The sequence below is a fragment of the Alternaria incomplexa genome, assembly GCF_024043165.1.
Source record: "Alternaria incomplexa strain BMP 0042 chromosome Unknown scaffold_28, whole genome shotgun sequence".
Lineage (NCBI taxonomy): Eukaryota > Fungi > Ascomycota > Dothideomycetes > Pleosporales > Pleosporaceae > Alternaria > Alternaria incomplexa.
This window is the reverse complement of record NW_026249877.1, coordinates 557-15,634: the sequence shown is the minus strand read 5'-3', so window position 1 is coordinate 15,634 and position 15,078 is coordinate 557. Positions and strand designations below refer to the sequence as shown.

At 55.3% G+C, this 15,078-nt stretch overlaps 8 protein-coding genes across 8 annotated transcripts; 6 read left to right on the top strand and 2 right to left on the bottom strand.

The window, feature by feature from the left end:
- Positions 1 to 510: 510 nt before the first annotated feature.
- On the top strand, positions 511 to 1,845 carry J4E90_010817 (uncharacterized protein; the record flags this gene model as incomplete). Its single annotated transcript, XM_051440329.1, has 1 exon — positions 511 to 1,845. One exon carries the CDS (start codon positions 511 to 513, stop codon positions 1,843 to 1,845), a length of 1,335 nt encoding a protein of 444 aa, XP_051285773.1.
- A 641-nt stretch (positions 1,846 to 2,486) lies between these two features.
- Positions 2,487 to 3,365, top strand: J4E90_010816 (uncharacterized protein; the record flags this gene model as incomplete). Its single annotated transcript, XM_051440328.1, has 1 exon — positions 2,487 to 3,365. The coding sequence occupies one exon, from the start codon at positions 2,487 to 2,489 to the stop codon at positions 3,363 to 3,365; it is 879 nt and encodes a 292-aa protein (XP_051285772.1).
- A 544-nt stretch (positions 3,366 to 3,909) lies between these two features.
- Positions 3,910 to 5,109, top strand: J4E90_010815 (uncharacterized protein; the record flags this gene model as incomplete). The annotated part of the gene is made up of 2 exons (XM_051440327.1): positions 3,910 to 4,419; positions 4,474 to 5,109. The coding sequence occupies 2 exons, from the start codon at positions 3,910 to 3,912 to the stop codon at positions 5,107 to 5,109; spliced, it is 1,146 nt and encodes a 381-aa protein (XP_051285771.1).
- Positions 5,110 to 5,213: 104 nt separating this feature from the next.
- J4E90_010814 (uncharacterized protein) lies at positions 5,214 to 6,566 on the bottom strand (the record flags this gene model as incomplete). The annotated part of the gene is made up of 1 exon (XM_051440326.1): positions 5,214 to 6,566. The coding sequence occupies one exon, from the start codon at positions 6,564 to 6,566 to the stop codon at positions 5,214 to 5,216; it is 1,353 nt and encodes a 450-aa protein (XP_051285770.1).
- A 1,279-nt stretch (positions 6,567 to 7,845) lies between these two features.
- Positions 7,846 to 9,328, top strand: J4E90_010813 (uncharacterized protein; the record flags this gene model as incomplete). The annotated part of the gene is made up of 4 exons (XM_051440325.1): positions 7,846 to 7,888; positions 7,968 to 8,071; positions 8,164 to 9,257; positions 9,307 to 9,328. 4 exons carry the CDS (start codon positions 7,846 to 7,848, stop codon positions 9,326 to 9,328), a joined length of 1,263 nt encoding a protein of 420 aa, XP_051285769.1.
- Positions 9,329 to 9,993: 665 nt separating this feature from the next.
- J4E90_010812 (uncharacterized protein) lies at positions 9,994 to 11,789 on the top strand (the record flags this gene model as incomplete). The annotated part of the gene is made up of 3 exons (XM_051440324.1): positions 9,994 to 10,263; positions 10,311 to 10,722; positions 10,810 to 11,789. 3 exons carry the CDS (start codon positions 9,994 to 9,996, stop codon positions 11,787 to 11,789), a joined length of 1,662 nt encoding a protein of 553 aa, XP_051285768.1.
- Positions 11,790 to 11,993: 204 nt separating this feature from the next.
- Positions 11,994 to 12,808, bottom strand: J4E90_010811 (uncharacterized protein; the record flags this gene model as incomplete). Its single annotated transcript, XM_051440323.1, has 3 exons — positions 11,994 to 12,371; positions 12,550 to 12,559; positions 12,609 to 12,808. The coding sequence occupies 3 exons, from the start codon at positions 12,806 to 12,808 to the stop codon at positions 11,994 to 11,996; spliced, it is 588 nt and encodes a 195-aa protein (XP_051285767.1).
- A 564-nt stretch (positions 12,809 to 13,372) lies between these two features.
- On the top strand, positions 13,373 to 14,705 carry J4E90_010810 (uncharacterized protein; the record flags this gene model as incomplete). The annotated part of the gene is made up of 2 exons (XM_051440322.1): positions 13,373 to 14,033; positions 14,098 to 14,705. The coding sequence occupies 2 exons, from the start codon at positions 13,373 to 13,375 to the stop codon at positions 14,703 to 14,705; spliced, it is 1,269 nt and encodes a 422-aa protein (XP_051285766.1).
- Positions 14,706 to 15,078: the final 373 nt, after the last annotated feature.

The window sequence follows — 15,078 nt, the reverse complement described above, 5'->3', positions numbered from 1 at the left end:
TCCGGTGCTTTGCCAGACAACAGATCCTGAAGAGTAACTTCCTCATCCCTCCATGTGTGGGAGAGGATAACATACTCAGGCACTCGGATTTCCAGGAATTCTTGCACCTCTAACGTGGAGGTGTTAAGCAGCCGCATGCTTGAGATGGAGTGTTGTCAATTGCGATGTCGTCCACAAGGCTGAACAAAGTCTCAGCCGATGTACATTCGACAGCGAACGGTGAATGCCATAACCGGGTATTGACGCCGGTCGTATGCGGCAGCGTGTTGTTCTAGGACGAAGCTGAGATTAGTGAGGTATTTTTTGGTGCGCCCGTGATGAGGGGCAAGGCAAGGGACGAAGATCACGTCGCGAGAAGACTTGGAAGGTGGCACAGCAAACGCACGCTAACCCAGCCTCGGTTAGCGCTATCTCACCGGTCGCCTCAGGCACCTACCCGTCCACACGCGCCTTATCGCCCACATCACAGTGCGCAATCCAGGAAACTTCAACAACAGCCAGTTAGATACTATGACTGAGAAATGGGCTGCGTCCGCGAGTGCGAGCGCTCATGTGAAGCCCCGCATCATCATCCATGGCGGTGCGGGCAACCTGACGCGCACCTCGATACCCCGTGACCGCTACGATGAGTACCGCGCATCGCTTCTCAACATCTTGGAGAAAGCAGAAGATCTTCTCCGCAAGCCAGGATCGACAGCGCTGGACGTTGCGACCTACGCCGTCACGCTTCTGGAAGATGATCCGCTATACAACTCCGGCAAAGGCGCAGTCTTCACGCGCGAAGGCAAGAACGAACTCGAATGCAGCATCATGGTTTCGAACGGCTATAAGAAACGAGGCGTTGGATGCATGTTGCTCAGCCACGTCAAGAATCCCATCAAGCTGGCGAGAGAGTTGCTTATCAAAGGCGAAGAAGCAGATGGCGGTGGTGCAGCTGACCACTGCCAATATAGCGGAGACTTCGTAGAGGGACTTGCAAAGGACTGGGGGCTCGACATCGTGGACCCAAGCTACTTTTTCACCCAGAAGAGATGGGATGAACATCAACGCGGCCTTGCGGAGGATGCAAAGAAGGCGCAGATGGGCGTCAGCGTCAGCGTCAGCGTCGACGCCATGAGCGACTGGGAGAAGGATAACTACATTCCACTTGGGACGTGTGGCGCCGTCGTTGTTGACAGCTTCGGTACCGTCTGTACGGCAACATCGACTGGCGGGTTGACGAACACAGTTCCTGGGCGCATTGGAGATACGCCGACCATCGGTGCAGGGTTCTGGGCTGAAGAGTGGCGCGACGAGAAGGCTGCTGGACCGCAGATGCTGTATCAGCCTACTCCCTGCGTCGCCTCGCCGATCGACAAACTATCACGAGGCGATATACGTGGGATAGTGGGCGACTGTCTACCTTCGCTTGGATCACCCTCGACACGAGCAACTACATCATCGCCAGCACAGCCATACGAGAAGCCCGTGTCGACGCGCCACGCCGTGGGTCTCTCAGGGACAGGCAACGGCGACTCGTTCCTTCGCACGTGCGCGGCTCGCACTACAGCTGCCAGATCAAGGTTCTCGGGCTCATCGCTCTCCAGCGCGGCATTGTGGATGGCAGGACCTGACGGCGAGCTTCAACGATCTGCTGGAGACCGTTGGGACGCAACCCATGAAGGCACCGGCGGTATTATCGGCATAGAAGTTGTTGGCAGCAAGGCCACAGTCGTACAAGATTTCAATTGCGGAGGCATGTTCAGAGCATGGACTGATGACGATGGTAGTCCAAGATGTCTGGTGTTCAGGGAAGATGGCTGGGAGAGTGGGCCAAAGGATTGGGATGATCGGCGAGCGCATTGAACTCCGCATTTTTGCGGCCCGTGCAGATGACAAGCTCCAAGTCTTACTTGCTCACAATCGTCTCGTCACTTGTGTAGAGCATTGCGCATGCCAGAGCACCTAGAAGAGAAGACGCGCCTTACATTGCGTGGACTGCACTAAAGTCGCGAAGTCGAGACTTCCAACGAAGAAAGATCATAATGCGCCAACGTTCGGTCGGAGCGACGCGGCCACTGCGGCTCCCATCGGCGCCACTCCGCGAGGCCGAGATGCAACATCCCGACGACGCTATACAGCGCTAGAAGGTCCAAAAATATTCTATTCAAGCTTTCAAGCACGGACGCGTGTCAATTGCGGAGGTAGCTTCGGCTCTTTAGACATCGTCATTCGCGGGAGCCCCGTGTAACCGGCACTTTGTGGCGAATCGAGAGGCTGGTTACGAGCGCTAGGTGTTAGCTGAACTATCGTCGTCCAGGTACGACAGCTTAAACCGCGCAACGACACGAGGACTATGTGTATATAGTCTCACCCAGGTTCGCATCATTCTCGTCTCCATCACAACATCACCACATCTTCACAAACATACGACACTCGCTTCGTTTATTCCAACATCTCAACACCAATCTCTTCACGGAGCACCATCCAAAACAACAACAGCTAAAATGCGTTACACCATCTTCACCATCGCCGCAGCCGCGACCCTCGCCTCAGCGCAAACCACCTCCACCCCCGCCGCCGCATCCCCCACAGGCACCACCATCCCCATCGGCTCAAACTGCACACCAGGCGGCGTGCCCTGCGCCCTGGGCGCCAACTGCTACGCCGTGAACTCGGGCCTCATCCCCGTCTGCGGCAACTTCCAAGCCTCCTGCACCCGCGACGAGCAATGCGCCTACAACACGTGCAACCTGTCCGACGGCCTCTGCAACGGCTTCCTCGCCTCATCTTCGGCCGCGTCCTCGGCGTCAGCAATGCCCACCAGCGGCGCCGTCACACCCACCAACCAGGGCCCCCAGCCCGCGCCCTCACCCACTATCGTCGCGCCCGCTGGTTCCCTGCCTCTCGGCGCGGACTGCAATCCCTTCGTCAAGCCAGACCAGTGCGCCAATGGCGTGCAGTGCTGGGCCAGCAACGCCATGCTGATTGCGCGCTGCGGAAACTTCAACGCCGAGTGCAGCAGCGATGATCAGTGTGCGTATAACATTTGCAGTGGCGGGCTTTGCAGGGGTTTCAAGCCTTCCAGCGAGTTTCCTGTTATGTCCTCGACGGCGATGGATGTTATGCCTGCTGCTAGCACAATGACTGGTTCGGTGGCGCCTATGCCGTCTGGTACGATGGAACACATGCCCTCTGGTATTGTGCCCCCGCATATGGTCAACGGTACTATGACTATGGTGCCGACTGGAACTGGTGCTGTGCCGACTGGTCCTGCCAACGCGACTTCAAGTGGCGCTCCTCAGTTTACTGGTGCGGCTGCTGTTGACCGTGTTGCTGGCGGTGTTATGGCCGTTGTCTTCGGTGCTGTTGCTTGGGCTTTGTAGAGTATCGGAATGCGCGCGCTGTTGGATGTTTGTTGTATTATAGACTAATCTGCTGTATATATTTATCTTAACGTTGGAACGCTACACATACATAATGCTAAACGAAAAGATACATCTTTAACTCGTCTCGTGAGTGTCGGAGCGTCGTGATAACCGCTGTCTTCCCCGTATCGATTCTTGTTGGCACCATGTTGCTAGGCTTGGCATTTCTGTTGACGTAGACTTCGGGACGTCGCACCGCAACAACGTTTTTACACAGAACTCCTCCGTTAGAGGTAAAGAGTACACGCAATTTGATCAAATAGCAATCGGTGTGCGCCGTCTGCCGTCCCACATGTCAGAGCGATAGTCGTCTGATCGGGTCAATGATGAGCCGAAGGGTTTGATGAGTCACGAAGTAGTATACATATATCAAACTACTTGAACGTGATAGCGGTACCAACAAAGCCGTCAAAAGTCCCGTCTTAGCACAACAACCTTCTTGAGCTGCTTCTGCTGATCCCGGTTACGAGTTAACTTAACCAAACACAACGCCTCGACCAAAATGACAGACGTCGAAAACGCCCTCCCCGTAGCCTCCCGAGCAGACCTACGCCGCACAATCGCAGCCACAAAAGACGCCTACATCGCCTCGATCCCCAAAGTCGAACTACACATCCACATCGAAGGCATCATAAGCGCCGATCTAAAATGGAAATTCTCCCAACGAAATGGCCAAACCATCATCAACCCCCGAACCGGTCAACCCTTCGCTTCACTCGCCGAACTGCGAGATTCCCACGATACATTGAAGCCGCGTGCGGGAAACCGCATGGATAACACAGAGGAAACGCTGTCGTTCTTCGAGGCGTATTACGGCGGTTTTGAAGTGCTGAAGACGAAGGAGGATTATTATGATCTCGCTATGGAGTATTTCGAGCGTGCCGATGAGATGAATGTGCGGTATGCAGAGATTTTCTTTGATCCGCAGGGGCATACGCGTGTAGGGACGAGTTGGGAGACGATGATGCGTGGGTTTAGGGAGGCGACGTGGGATGCGGAGCAGATTCTTAATGTAAGCCCTGAGAGTCACAAGCTAAAGAGATGCTTTGCTGATTGCGGAATGCAGGTCAAGTCCAAATGGATAATGTGTTTCCTACGCGACGAATCACCAGAGTCCGCGATGCGGCATTACGAGGCGGCGCTTCCATACCGCGATGTGATTGTTGGTATTGGGCTTGATTCGAATGAGGTCGACAGACCTGCTTCTCTGTTTGATGAGATTTTTGTGAGGGCAAGGAAGGATGGGTTTCGGATTACTGCGCATTGTGATGTTGGGACGCCGTATCCTCTCGAGCATATCCGGCAGGTGGCATGCAGTATCGCGGGCACAGGTGCGGATCGAATCGACCATGGGCTGAATGCTGCTGGTGATGCGGAGCTTATGGCGTTGATCAAAGAGAAGGGGCTTGGGATGACGATTTGTCCTTGGAGTTATATTCGGCATCAACCGATTGACGAGGTGTTTGAACGCATTCGCGCTCTCTTCGACGCCGGGATTATGATCAGTATTGCGAGCGACGATCCGGCATTTATGGAGGATACGTGGGTGTGGGAGAATCTGCTGGTGGTGAAGAGGTACTGCAACTTTGCCAATTTGGAGGTTCAGAAGTTGGCGGAGAACGCTATTAAAATGAGTTGGGCGAAGGAAGAAGTGAAAAGCTATCTATTGGAGTTGTTGTACGGTATCGATCCAGGTACATAGATGGTGTGCGATGTGGTTGCCTTGCGCTCGTACAAGAAGAAAATTATCCGATCACGACGATATCATGAAAAGGTGAACGTTGCCCCACTAAGTAGAAGGGCTCATCACAATCGCTTCAAAACCTTGGTGTCCAAGCGTAGGCGCGCAACGAGGACAAGAAAAGTGGCGAGAACACCCGTGCCCGCAGCGTAAAAGATAGCAGCCCTGTACGGTTCAATCGACGTGGAGTCCGCCGCACCAGTCGCTTCAATCAACAACCCCGCAAGGGGAGCGCCGAGGAGATAACCCGGAGTCCAGAAGAAGACCATCAGAGCGATGGATGCCGCGGCGGAATGTGGGGCGACGACTGTGACGGCGATCGGCAGGCTGACAAAGAAGCTGCCATTCGCACAACCGTTTACGATAGCGAAGACGAACAGAGGAGCCAAAGACGTGCTGACTGGCCAGATGGCTAGCATGCTCACTGAGTTGACCAGGCAGGTGATCATCAACGTGTTAAAGGCCCCGATCTTATCGCAGGTCCATCCGCCCAGGATACGACCGACTGCTGTTGCCGCACCGAATCCACCTACCAGTCCTGCACCAGTTCCGGCCGACAAACCAATCGAGCTCGCGAACAGCGGTAGGAAGAAAGGCGGCACGAATAGTGCGAAGACGGCGACTGCGCCGGCCATGGTCAGCGTGAGGAAAGGGACGTTCTTCAACAGCGACCAATCGAACCGCGAAAGCGTGCCAGTGGTCGCGCGTTCCTTCAACGCCAAAGTACACGGAATCCCAGTCGCCATAATAAGAATGCCTAAGATGCGAAACGTCCACTGCAGTCCAAACTTGTCGATGAGTGCCTGCGAAGCAAGCGGAAGCACCGTCGCGCCAACACCACCACCGGCCTTGACGACCCCATTGGCGATACCGAGCTTAGAGCTAAACCACTGCAATGGCAGACTATTAGTCGCCGCATACAACAGCGACGTCCCCACGCCCATCGATAGCCCCGCAATGCAGAACAACCCGCCGAGATGATCCAAGGTAAAACTCGTAGCAACTAGACTCATTCCAAAAAGAATCGTCGCAGCAAGGCCAGTGTATCTCACACCGAAGGACCTCATAACTCTTATCCCGCCGATGCCAAAAGCGACCATGACAGCCATGTACAAACTGCCGACGAAAGTGATGGTGCGCAGATTGGTGTTCAGCGCGGGTGATTTCAAAATGGCGGTTTGGAGGACGCCCCATGCGGTTGTGTAGCCGTTGATCCAGAAGAGGAGGAAGGAGCAGGATGCGACGACGGTCCAGCCGTAGCCGCCGTCTGGGATGGCCTCTGCTGCATCGGCTGGTGGCTGCTCGGAGTCTCCAAGGCCGGTTGGCTCAGCATCTTGTGAGAGTGGAAAGGAAGGTTTGCTGGGGTCGAGGTGAACTTGGGACTCTGCTGGTGAGGACAGGTCCTGCAGGGCGAACATGGTTTGGGTTGTTGCCATTTTGTGTTAGCCTTGTCGTGTTGCACGGATAGCGCCAGGCGCGTTCCTTTATGTCGATGTCAAAGCGAGAAGATCGCGGTACTTGCCTACGTCATCTGATTAACATGTAGGGCGTAAAGATGAACGCCAGGGCGTGAGTATGTAGTGCTGAGTTTTCGCTTCGAGTCAGCAATTGTAATGCGCTACTATAATTGTACCAACTGATCCTTCGCAGTAGCGCATAGTGAGGGAGTTAGCAAAATCGGGTTTAGTGCCCGGGAAGAGTAGTAATCAGGATGCTGTAGCTTCTGTGAGTACCGTATTGTAAGTGGGTCGCATGCGCAGTTTCTGCGTCTATGAGTCTACCATGCGTTTTGCATGAGCGGAAGATTCCAAGACAGCCTCGCTTGACTTGAAGGTGACTTAAAGTGTCTCGCTTCATCTGCCGCATCTCGTCTTACCAGTAGCGAGAGTCAAAGGCGATGCATGTCAGACGTACTTCTTGCTCAATGTGGTTCGAAAGGCGAATCCAGCGAGTTGAAGTCGCGGTATTGCATAAGCTCAAGGACGTCTTGGTTACCTGCGGCAGAAACCCTTGGACAGCGATAAGGCAGAGCACGTGACCAGATACAATGCGCCCAAGTTGAAGTCTCAGCAGTAAAAGCGTAGGCGCGAGAAGAGTGCAGGGTTGAGTAAAAGCGATACCTGACGCGAGCCGCATAGAGTCCACCCATCGCTCCTTCCTCGCGCGGGTGACAGTGGCGATGCGGGGTTTGCATTGTCTGGGTGTGACGGACAGGCTGAATGAGGGTAAGGAATGCGACAACAGATATGCTGTGGCGCAGTATGTCCAACGTGCCACACTGTATACGTGGACGCGGATGATTCACTTGCTGTGCACTGGATGTGAGTTGGTAAGTGGCGGTTAGTGAGTGAAGAGGAGGTGAAGTCTTTCCGCGTTGGCTTGGCGTGAGCGGGACGCGTGGTAGTAGATCAATGGCTCTTGCGACAGCGACGACTGGAAGGCCGTGCAGTAAGTGAATGCATCCCGTGACATGTGGCGATGTTGTGAATCCGTGTCGTGTCGTGTTCTTGATCAAGGTGTCGCCAAGGGCGGACGCGTCGGGTGGCAGACACAGCCACAGGCAATGACATAATCCCCGCCTCGGCCGCCCGCCATGCTTCCTGCCCATCGCCATCGGCAGCGCAGGCATAAGCAACGCAGCCGCGCTCTTTCCGCAACGCCCTCTACCTCATACTCTCCCCCCATACGCGCGCCAAGATGGGTTTCAGTCTCAACAACCCGCTGCCCTCGTCCATGAGCAGTAAGTCGAGTCACATGCCGCCCGCTTTGTTTATGCGCGGCTCGCGGTCCGGTGACGTCGCTAACAGCTGTGCTCTCAGGCGAATGTCGCAAGACGGGAAAGATTCTAGCATCCTTTGTCGACCCCAGACAGGCCTTTGGGCCCGATAAGATTATCCCGCCCAATGTCCTCGCCAATGCAAAGGTAAGCACTCGATGCGCATCCGGTGTCACGAAGCTGCCCAAGCAAACACCACAGCAGACAACAACACATGATGAGATGCTGACACACCCCAGGGCCTCGCAATCCTCACAGTCTTCAAGGCCGGCTTCCTCGGCACAGCGCGATTCGGATCGGGCGTCGTCGTCGCCCGTCTAGCGGACGGATCGTGGTCGGCTCCCACGGCCATCGGAACCATCGGCGGCGGCTTCGGCGGACAGATTGGCTTTGAGCTCACCGACTTCGTCTTCATCCTCAACGACGCATCCGCCGTCCGTACATTTGCGCAGGCCGGCTCGCTGACATTGGGCGGCAATGTCTCCATCGCGGCGGGGCCCGTTGGTCGCAATGCCGAGGCTGCCGGCGCGGCGAGTTTGAAGGGCGTGGCTGGTATTTTCAGCTACAGCAAGACAAAGGGACTGTTCGCCGGTGTCAGTTTGGAGGGCAGCGGCATAATCGAGCGAAGAGATGCCAACGAGAAGCTGTACGGCCGCCGATGGACTGCCCGCGAGATCCTCAGCGGACAGGTTCCCCCACCACCAGCCGCCGCGCCACTCCTGCAAGTGCTCAACTCGAGAGTCTTTGCCGGTGTGGGAGGCGCGCAGAACGTTACCAACGACGCCATGTACAACGACATCCCCGTCTACGACAACTCGCGCGACAACGTGGTATGGCAGGGCCGCGAGGGCTCGGCCATGGGCGAAGGCGTGCGCCGTGACCGCACCGGCTCCATGGGCCAGGCACCCAATGACTACGAGTACCGAGACCGACCGCAGCACTCATCCACGTGGGCAGACGACGTATACGACCGACAGCCATCCTCGGCACCAGGCGGCCTCAACCGCTCGTTCTCCACACGTGCGAACCCCACCGAGACATTCGACCGCATGGACAACCGGAGCCGTTCTTCCACTTTCGGCGACGACTACTCGTACAGCGACCGCAAGCCTGGCCGACCAACGGCGCCAAAACCAGTATTCGGACAGACAACCGGGCAGAAGAAGGCAGGACTGCAATCCGACCAGGCAATTGCCAAATTCACCTTTGACGCAGATCAGCCGGGCGATCTCGGCTTTAAGAAGGGCGAGATCATCACAATCCTGAAGAGGACGGACAACGAGACCGACTGGTGGACAGGCAGAGTCGGAAGCCGAGAGGGCATCTTCCCAAGGTAAGTCGCACAGGCCATGCCATCATAAACACTTCGCTGACTGCCACAGCAACTACGTCGAGACCGTATAAAGTCGTTCCTGAGATACCACAACCCGACCACGTAGACTGTCACACCTCGTTTCATTTCTAGTCTAGCGACATTCTTCACCTCCTTTTCGAGCGGTCGGCATTTAGCACCTTGCTTGCTTTCGCATGGCCTGGCGTTTCTTCTCTGAGTCCGTTATCAGTTCTCCTTGTTGCCTCTATCCCAGATACCTACGTAGCGAAAGAAGTCGTTGAATCACGAGATACAGTAAGGTTCATTGTCATGTGTGGAGTACGGACGAGAACCATTTGGAGTTACCCCGATTGCCGAGGTGGAGCTGGTCGGCTGAACATCGTATCTATGACCCAGCGATCGCTCCAACCCCCGCCTCAGGCTGCCCCTCATGTTCACCCTCCGCGGTATGCGCATCGGCAGGACAATACCCTGCATTAACCTACAGACATGTCGTGAAATGTGAAGCTACGCTAATGTGGAAGGTGCTTAGAACAAATGCTCGATAGCTACCCCACTTGGTCGTTGGGTAGCTTCGAAGCTATCAACGGCGTCAACCCTCAACGTCATTCCGCGGCTGCATATCTTAACTCCGGAACCGCTCTCATGCCCAACTTGCTGCGATACCTCCCCTCAAACACCAAATACTTGCCGATAACTGCCTTTGTCTCCTCTGTAATCAGCTCAAACCAAAATCATGACGACATCATCGTGGGAAGAGATCGCTAGTAAGAAGCGCGAAGCTATCTTAGCTGCCATACCCTCGGAATGGCGACTGGAGAAGTTGCCATCAGTAGAAGAACAGGTCGATGTCACAGACTATGTGAAGCAGTACTTCAGCAAGCAAGAGCTCGACATCACTGAAAGCAGCGCCGATGTGATCGCAAAGACCGTGGCTGAGGGAAAGTGGACTGCTGAAGAGGTCACGAGGGCATTCTGCCACAGAGCTGCAGTTGCGCATCAACTGGTACGTCGCACATCTGATACGTGCAGTGGATGATGCTAACCGATTAGCTATCATGTCTTCACGAAATCTTCTTCGATGCCGCCATCCGGGACGCAAAAGAGCTCGACGCATACTACGCAAAACACAAAAAGACCATCGGTCTCCTGCACGGCGTACCCATCTCACTCAAAGACCAGTTCCATGTCAAGGATGTCGAGACCAGTATGGGCTACGTCGGCTGGATTGGCACCTTCGAAGGCAAGAAGGGTACTGGCAAAGAGAAGGTGTTCGAGAGTGAGATGGTGAAGATGCTGCGCAAGGCGGGAGCTGTGTTGTACTGCAAGACCAGTGTGCCGCATACGCTGATGAGCGGAGAGACGATCAACAACATCATCGGGTTTACGCTTAACCCGAAGAATAGGAATCTTACGGCTGGTGGTAGCTCCGGCGGCGAGGGCGCGTTGATTGGTATGAGAGGATGTAAGTGGACTACCGTCTGAGTTATGGCAATCGCCATGAGCGTTCGCGTTCAAGACGAAGAGACTGTGGGTCGCTGACATTGCACAGCGCCATTAGGATTCGGTACTGACATCGGCGGCTCCATCCGCATCCCCGCCGCCTTCAACGGCCTCTACGGCATCCGCCCCTCCACAGGCCGCCTCCCCTACGAAGGCATGGCAAACTCCATGGACGGCCAAAACACCGTCCTCTCCGTCGTCGGACCCCTCGCCACAAACGCAGCCTCCCTGCGCCTCGCCTGTCAAGCCCTGCTCGAGCAAAACCCCTGGCTCCACGACCCCCTCGTCCACGAAATCCCATGGCGCCCGGGCCAAGAAGCCGAGATCAAGTCCGCAAAGAAACTCTCCTTCGGTTTGTTAATGACAGATGGTGTTGTGAATCCCACGCCCCCCGTCCGCCGCGCTATTGAGACAGTTGTGGAAGCCCTGCGTTCTGCTGGTCATGAAGTCATAGACTGGCAACCCCCCTCCCACCGTACCATCAACGACGTCGGCTTCCGCCCCTGGATCTACGACGCGGGTAAAGACGTTAAATCCGCGTTTGCGCTTTCGGGCGAACCCATGGCGCCGCAAGTTACGTTTTACCAAGGTGTCGAGAAAGAGTTTTCGGCTACGGACATCGCGGCCACGAATGTGGAGTTGAGGGCGCTGAGGAAGGAGTACATGGAGTATTGGAATGGTACTGTGGATAAAACGAGTACGGGGAGGCCTGTTGACGCGGTGATTTGTCCGCTTGCGCCGTTTCCGGCGGCGAGGAGGGAGAGGTTTAGGTATTATGGGTATTCGACTTGGGTTAATGCTTTGGATTATACGAGTGTTGTTTTGCCGGTTACGACTGTGAATAAGGGCGTTGATGGGAGGGAGGTGGGGTATACGGCGCTGAGTGAGATGGATGGGGGTATTCAGGACGACTACGACCCCGAGATATATGACGGCGCGCATATTAGTGTGCAGCTTGTTGGACGGAGATTGCAGGAGGAGAAGATGATTGCTGTTGCGGAGGTTGTAGGTAGTGTGATCGGGAAGTAGACAGCGAAGGGCGCTGTGTTCGCAAGTCTGCATACACTCTCGCGACATGGTACTGTAGGAGAGCTGCTAGAACTGCTCGAGTGGATAGTGACATATACTAAGAAGACTATAGATCCGAAAGCAACATGGAAATAGTAAAACAGACGAACCCGGGAACTCCTCTCTACCAGTGTGTACCGAACAAAATCCGACATGCGTCTGGTACTATCTCAGCAGAGCCTTCTGACTGCTTACGGAATGGAAGCGCGTCGCAGGGTTCGCGAGGAGCGTGTCAAAGGGCGGGTCGTCCAGAACGTAGAGACGTCGCCCGACGCCAGCGTCGCTACCGGGCACGGGAAACGAAAGATCCACGAAGCCACCGGTAGAAACGAAACGCTTCGAGTCCCATACGATGGACTTTACCATCACAGTATCGGAGCGGGTAGTGAGTCCAAGACGACCAACGACCTTAGAAGAGATGAAGTTGTCGTAGACTTGTCGCGGAGAGATGACACAGATGGCGTCAGGTTCCTCGGTCAATTTAGATATGACTGGAACCTTCCGCATCGCTTTCAGCAACGGTTTGATCTCTGCCCGAGATACCTTGCGCATTGTCAGTGAAGGCATACCCGCGATCGGTGTGTTGGCTCACAATGTTGACACGGTTGGGACGCCCTGTCGCTTCTGAAAAACGAGCCTGTCTTGACGCTGAAATGGGTAACGCACCACCTGACGCTATGCTCGCCATAGCCTTTGCGAAATCGCCATGACATGAGAAGACAGCGTACTTTCTGGCCCTTCGTCAGTGAGTCCCACACATGTGGCATGAGAGGCACTCACATGTAATAGCTGTTGACCTTATCTGCGACGTGTCCGTTGATTTGCAGCGTATTGTCGAAGGCCTTGTTCCCGATAACTGCTGACTGATGCGTCACTCGCTTTGCGCCTTTACCACTCTCCAACACAGACATCGCTGATTTATCTTCGCCTTTGGAGTCGCGAATGGTACGGCCGACATCACTTCTGTAGAAGCTGCTCATAATTCGAAGACAAAGTGCAGAGCAGAAAGGAAGAGAGCAAAACGACGGGCTCAGCTGGGGGCGACCAGCTTTGCGAATCCCGGGGGCGCATCCGGTTCATGTCCGCAACGAACGCGGGATGTGGCAATTCAAGAAACCCTACAGGTCGCCCAACACGCATGCGCGTAATCGCGGGGATACGCTGTCACGTGTGGGTGGTCTCGCCGTCCAGATGATTTGCCGCGTCGCTACCGGTCAATTGAGACGGGCATAGCGCGTAACAGGCACGAGCGACGCCCCTGCCACTTCCGGTCGCGTTGATGATGCGCAAGCTGGAGATCTGCCCCACTTCATCTTTCCAACGTGCAGCAGCGCCCATGCGAACGTCTTGATGTACAACTAACGTCGCAGGTACACGGAAACGAAGCTCCACAATACCATCCACATCGCGCGCTTTTTGCGCACCATGACTTCCAAGTAGAGCGTTGCATTTGCCAAGCGCCTGCCCTAGCGCTACCTGGCGCATGTCGAAGTTGCGGGCGCCTACAAGGCTGATTGCGACGGAATCGCCTCGGTTCGCGCACGATGGGTAACACCTACGACTTAGTGCAACAGCTTCTCAAGGACCACCCTTCTAAGGCGGCCGAGCTCCTGATGATCTATCTTCAAGACGAAGTAATATGCGCAGCGACCGAGCGTTATATAGGGCAGCACCCACCGCAACGAATTTCCAACGCGCCATCTGGACAGCAGTACGAATCCCCAACGTTACGCGGACATCATCGCAACTCCTCTCTACAACAAGCGTCGGTACGACACGATGCTCAAAGTGCCAGACATAGCATGCAAACCCCTCCCACCAGCGCGGGCTCGGTCAAGTCGCACACTTCCGGTCTCGCGGCCGCCGGCATGGAAAAGATATCTTTCCTCTCGTGCGACGATGATGGCGCGGATCAACCAGTCATAGCAAGACGTGCGCCAGGGAGGTACAACCTGATTGGCGATGGAGTGGCGTACGGACGCGGCCTTAGTACCGGGCAATTCGAGGTGGACGAGTCAATACTAGTGCACACATCTTCTGGAGCGGCGAAGTGGGTGGCTGTCAAGGCCGCCGTGAACCTGACATGGCGCCGTCGCAATGAATTCAAGACAAATATGGACACGTTCTACGTCGTGTCAGCAAGGCTGCTCGATAGCGATGTCGTTCTGGGATCTGAGGAGTCCATGGAGCGCCAATTCCCCTCAGGTCAGTCCCACACATTCCGATCAGTGTCGGCACAACCAGGCTGATTTGTCTGTCGCGACAGCAGACGTTCAAGAAGCGCATTCTCCGCAAGATCGCTACCCATCGGGCTTTGTCCGCGAATTTGATCAAGCAGTTCCGCCGCCAGCGCCGACTGCGCCGATGCATCCATACCAACCCTCGTATCAGTCACCGCCTCCCGACGTGCAACGAGCATTCGGGCGCGTGGGTGCAATGCAAGATGTACAACGCGTGCGACAGTCAGGTCCACCCACCCAAGCTGCACCATCAGCGCCCGCGAACTACAGTCAGCAGAGAGATGCCTCCATGCCCATTGCAAGTCAAGACGATCCGAGCGACGAGCTCGAAATTGAAGGTTACTGGGGCAGAATGCCGATCAGCATGTCAGTCGATATCAGCGGTTCGGGAGAGCAGTTCTTCCAAGCCTTTCAATGTATGGCCATAGACCGGAAGCGCGGTGATAACTTGGACAGGCAGAGACTGGCAATATTGTTGAGAGCGGACGAGGAAGGCCCCGAGGAAGAAGCCTACCGCGTTAGTCTTGATCAAGGTGCACTGGAGAAGCGCTGGAAGCTGGTCGTGAGATGGATTCGAAAGAACAAGAACTCGGAAGAACCGCATCTGTATGCGACGGTCGAGATTGCGGACGGGTGATGAATTTCATGTCGCGCAGTTCTGCCAGACATCGTCAGGCCACCAGATCCACAGGCACAGAGCGGATCGGCTCAAGACAGATTACCACAATGCGCACGTCAGCGTTATTGCGCGCGGCGAGCCAGGCGCACGAAGTTTAGGCCATCGCGCGCAAGGCGACCAGTCTCAGAAAGCGCATCGCGACCAGAGCGAAGACCAGTTTAGAGAGTGCTGCTCTACACACTATTACTGCCCCACATCGCGCAAAAACGTATAAGAGTTCAGAACAAGGCGCACAAAAAGAGAGGTACGCGAAGAAGAGAATCGCAGAAGACAGCGCGTAAGAAAGATGTAGAACAAAGACGTAAGAAGAAAGTATAGAAGAAAAGAGTAG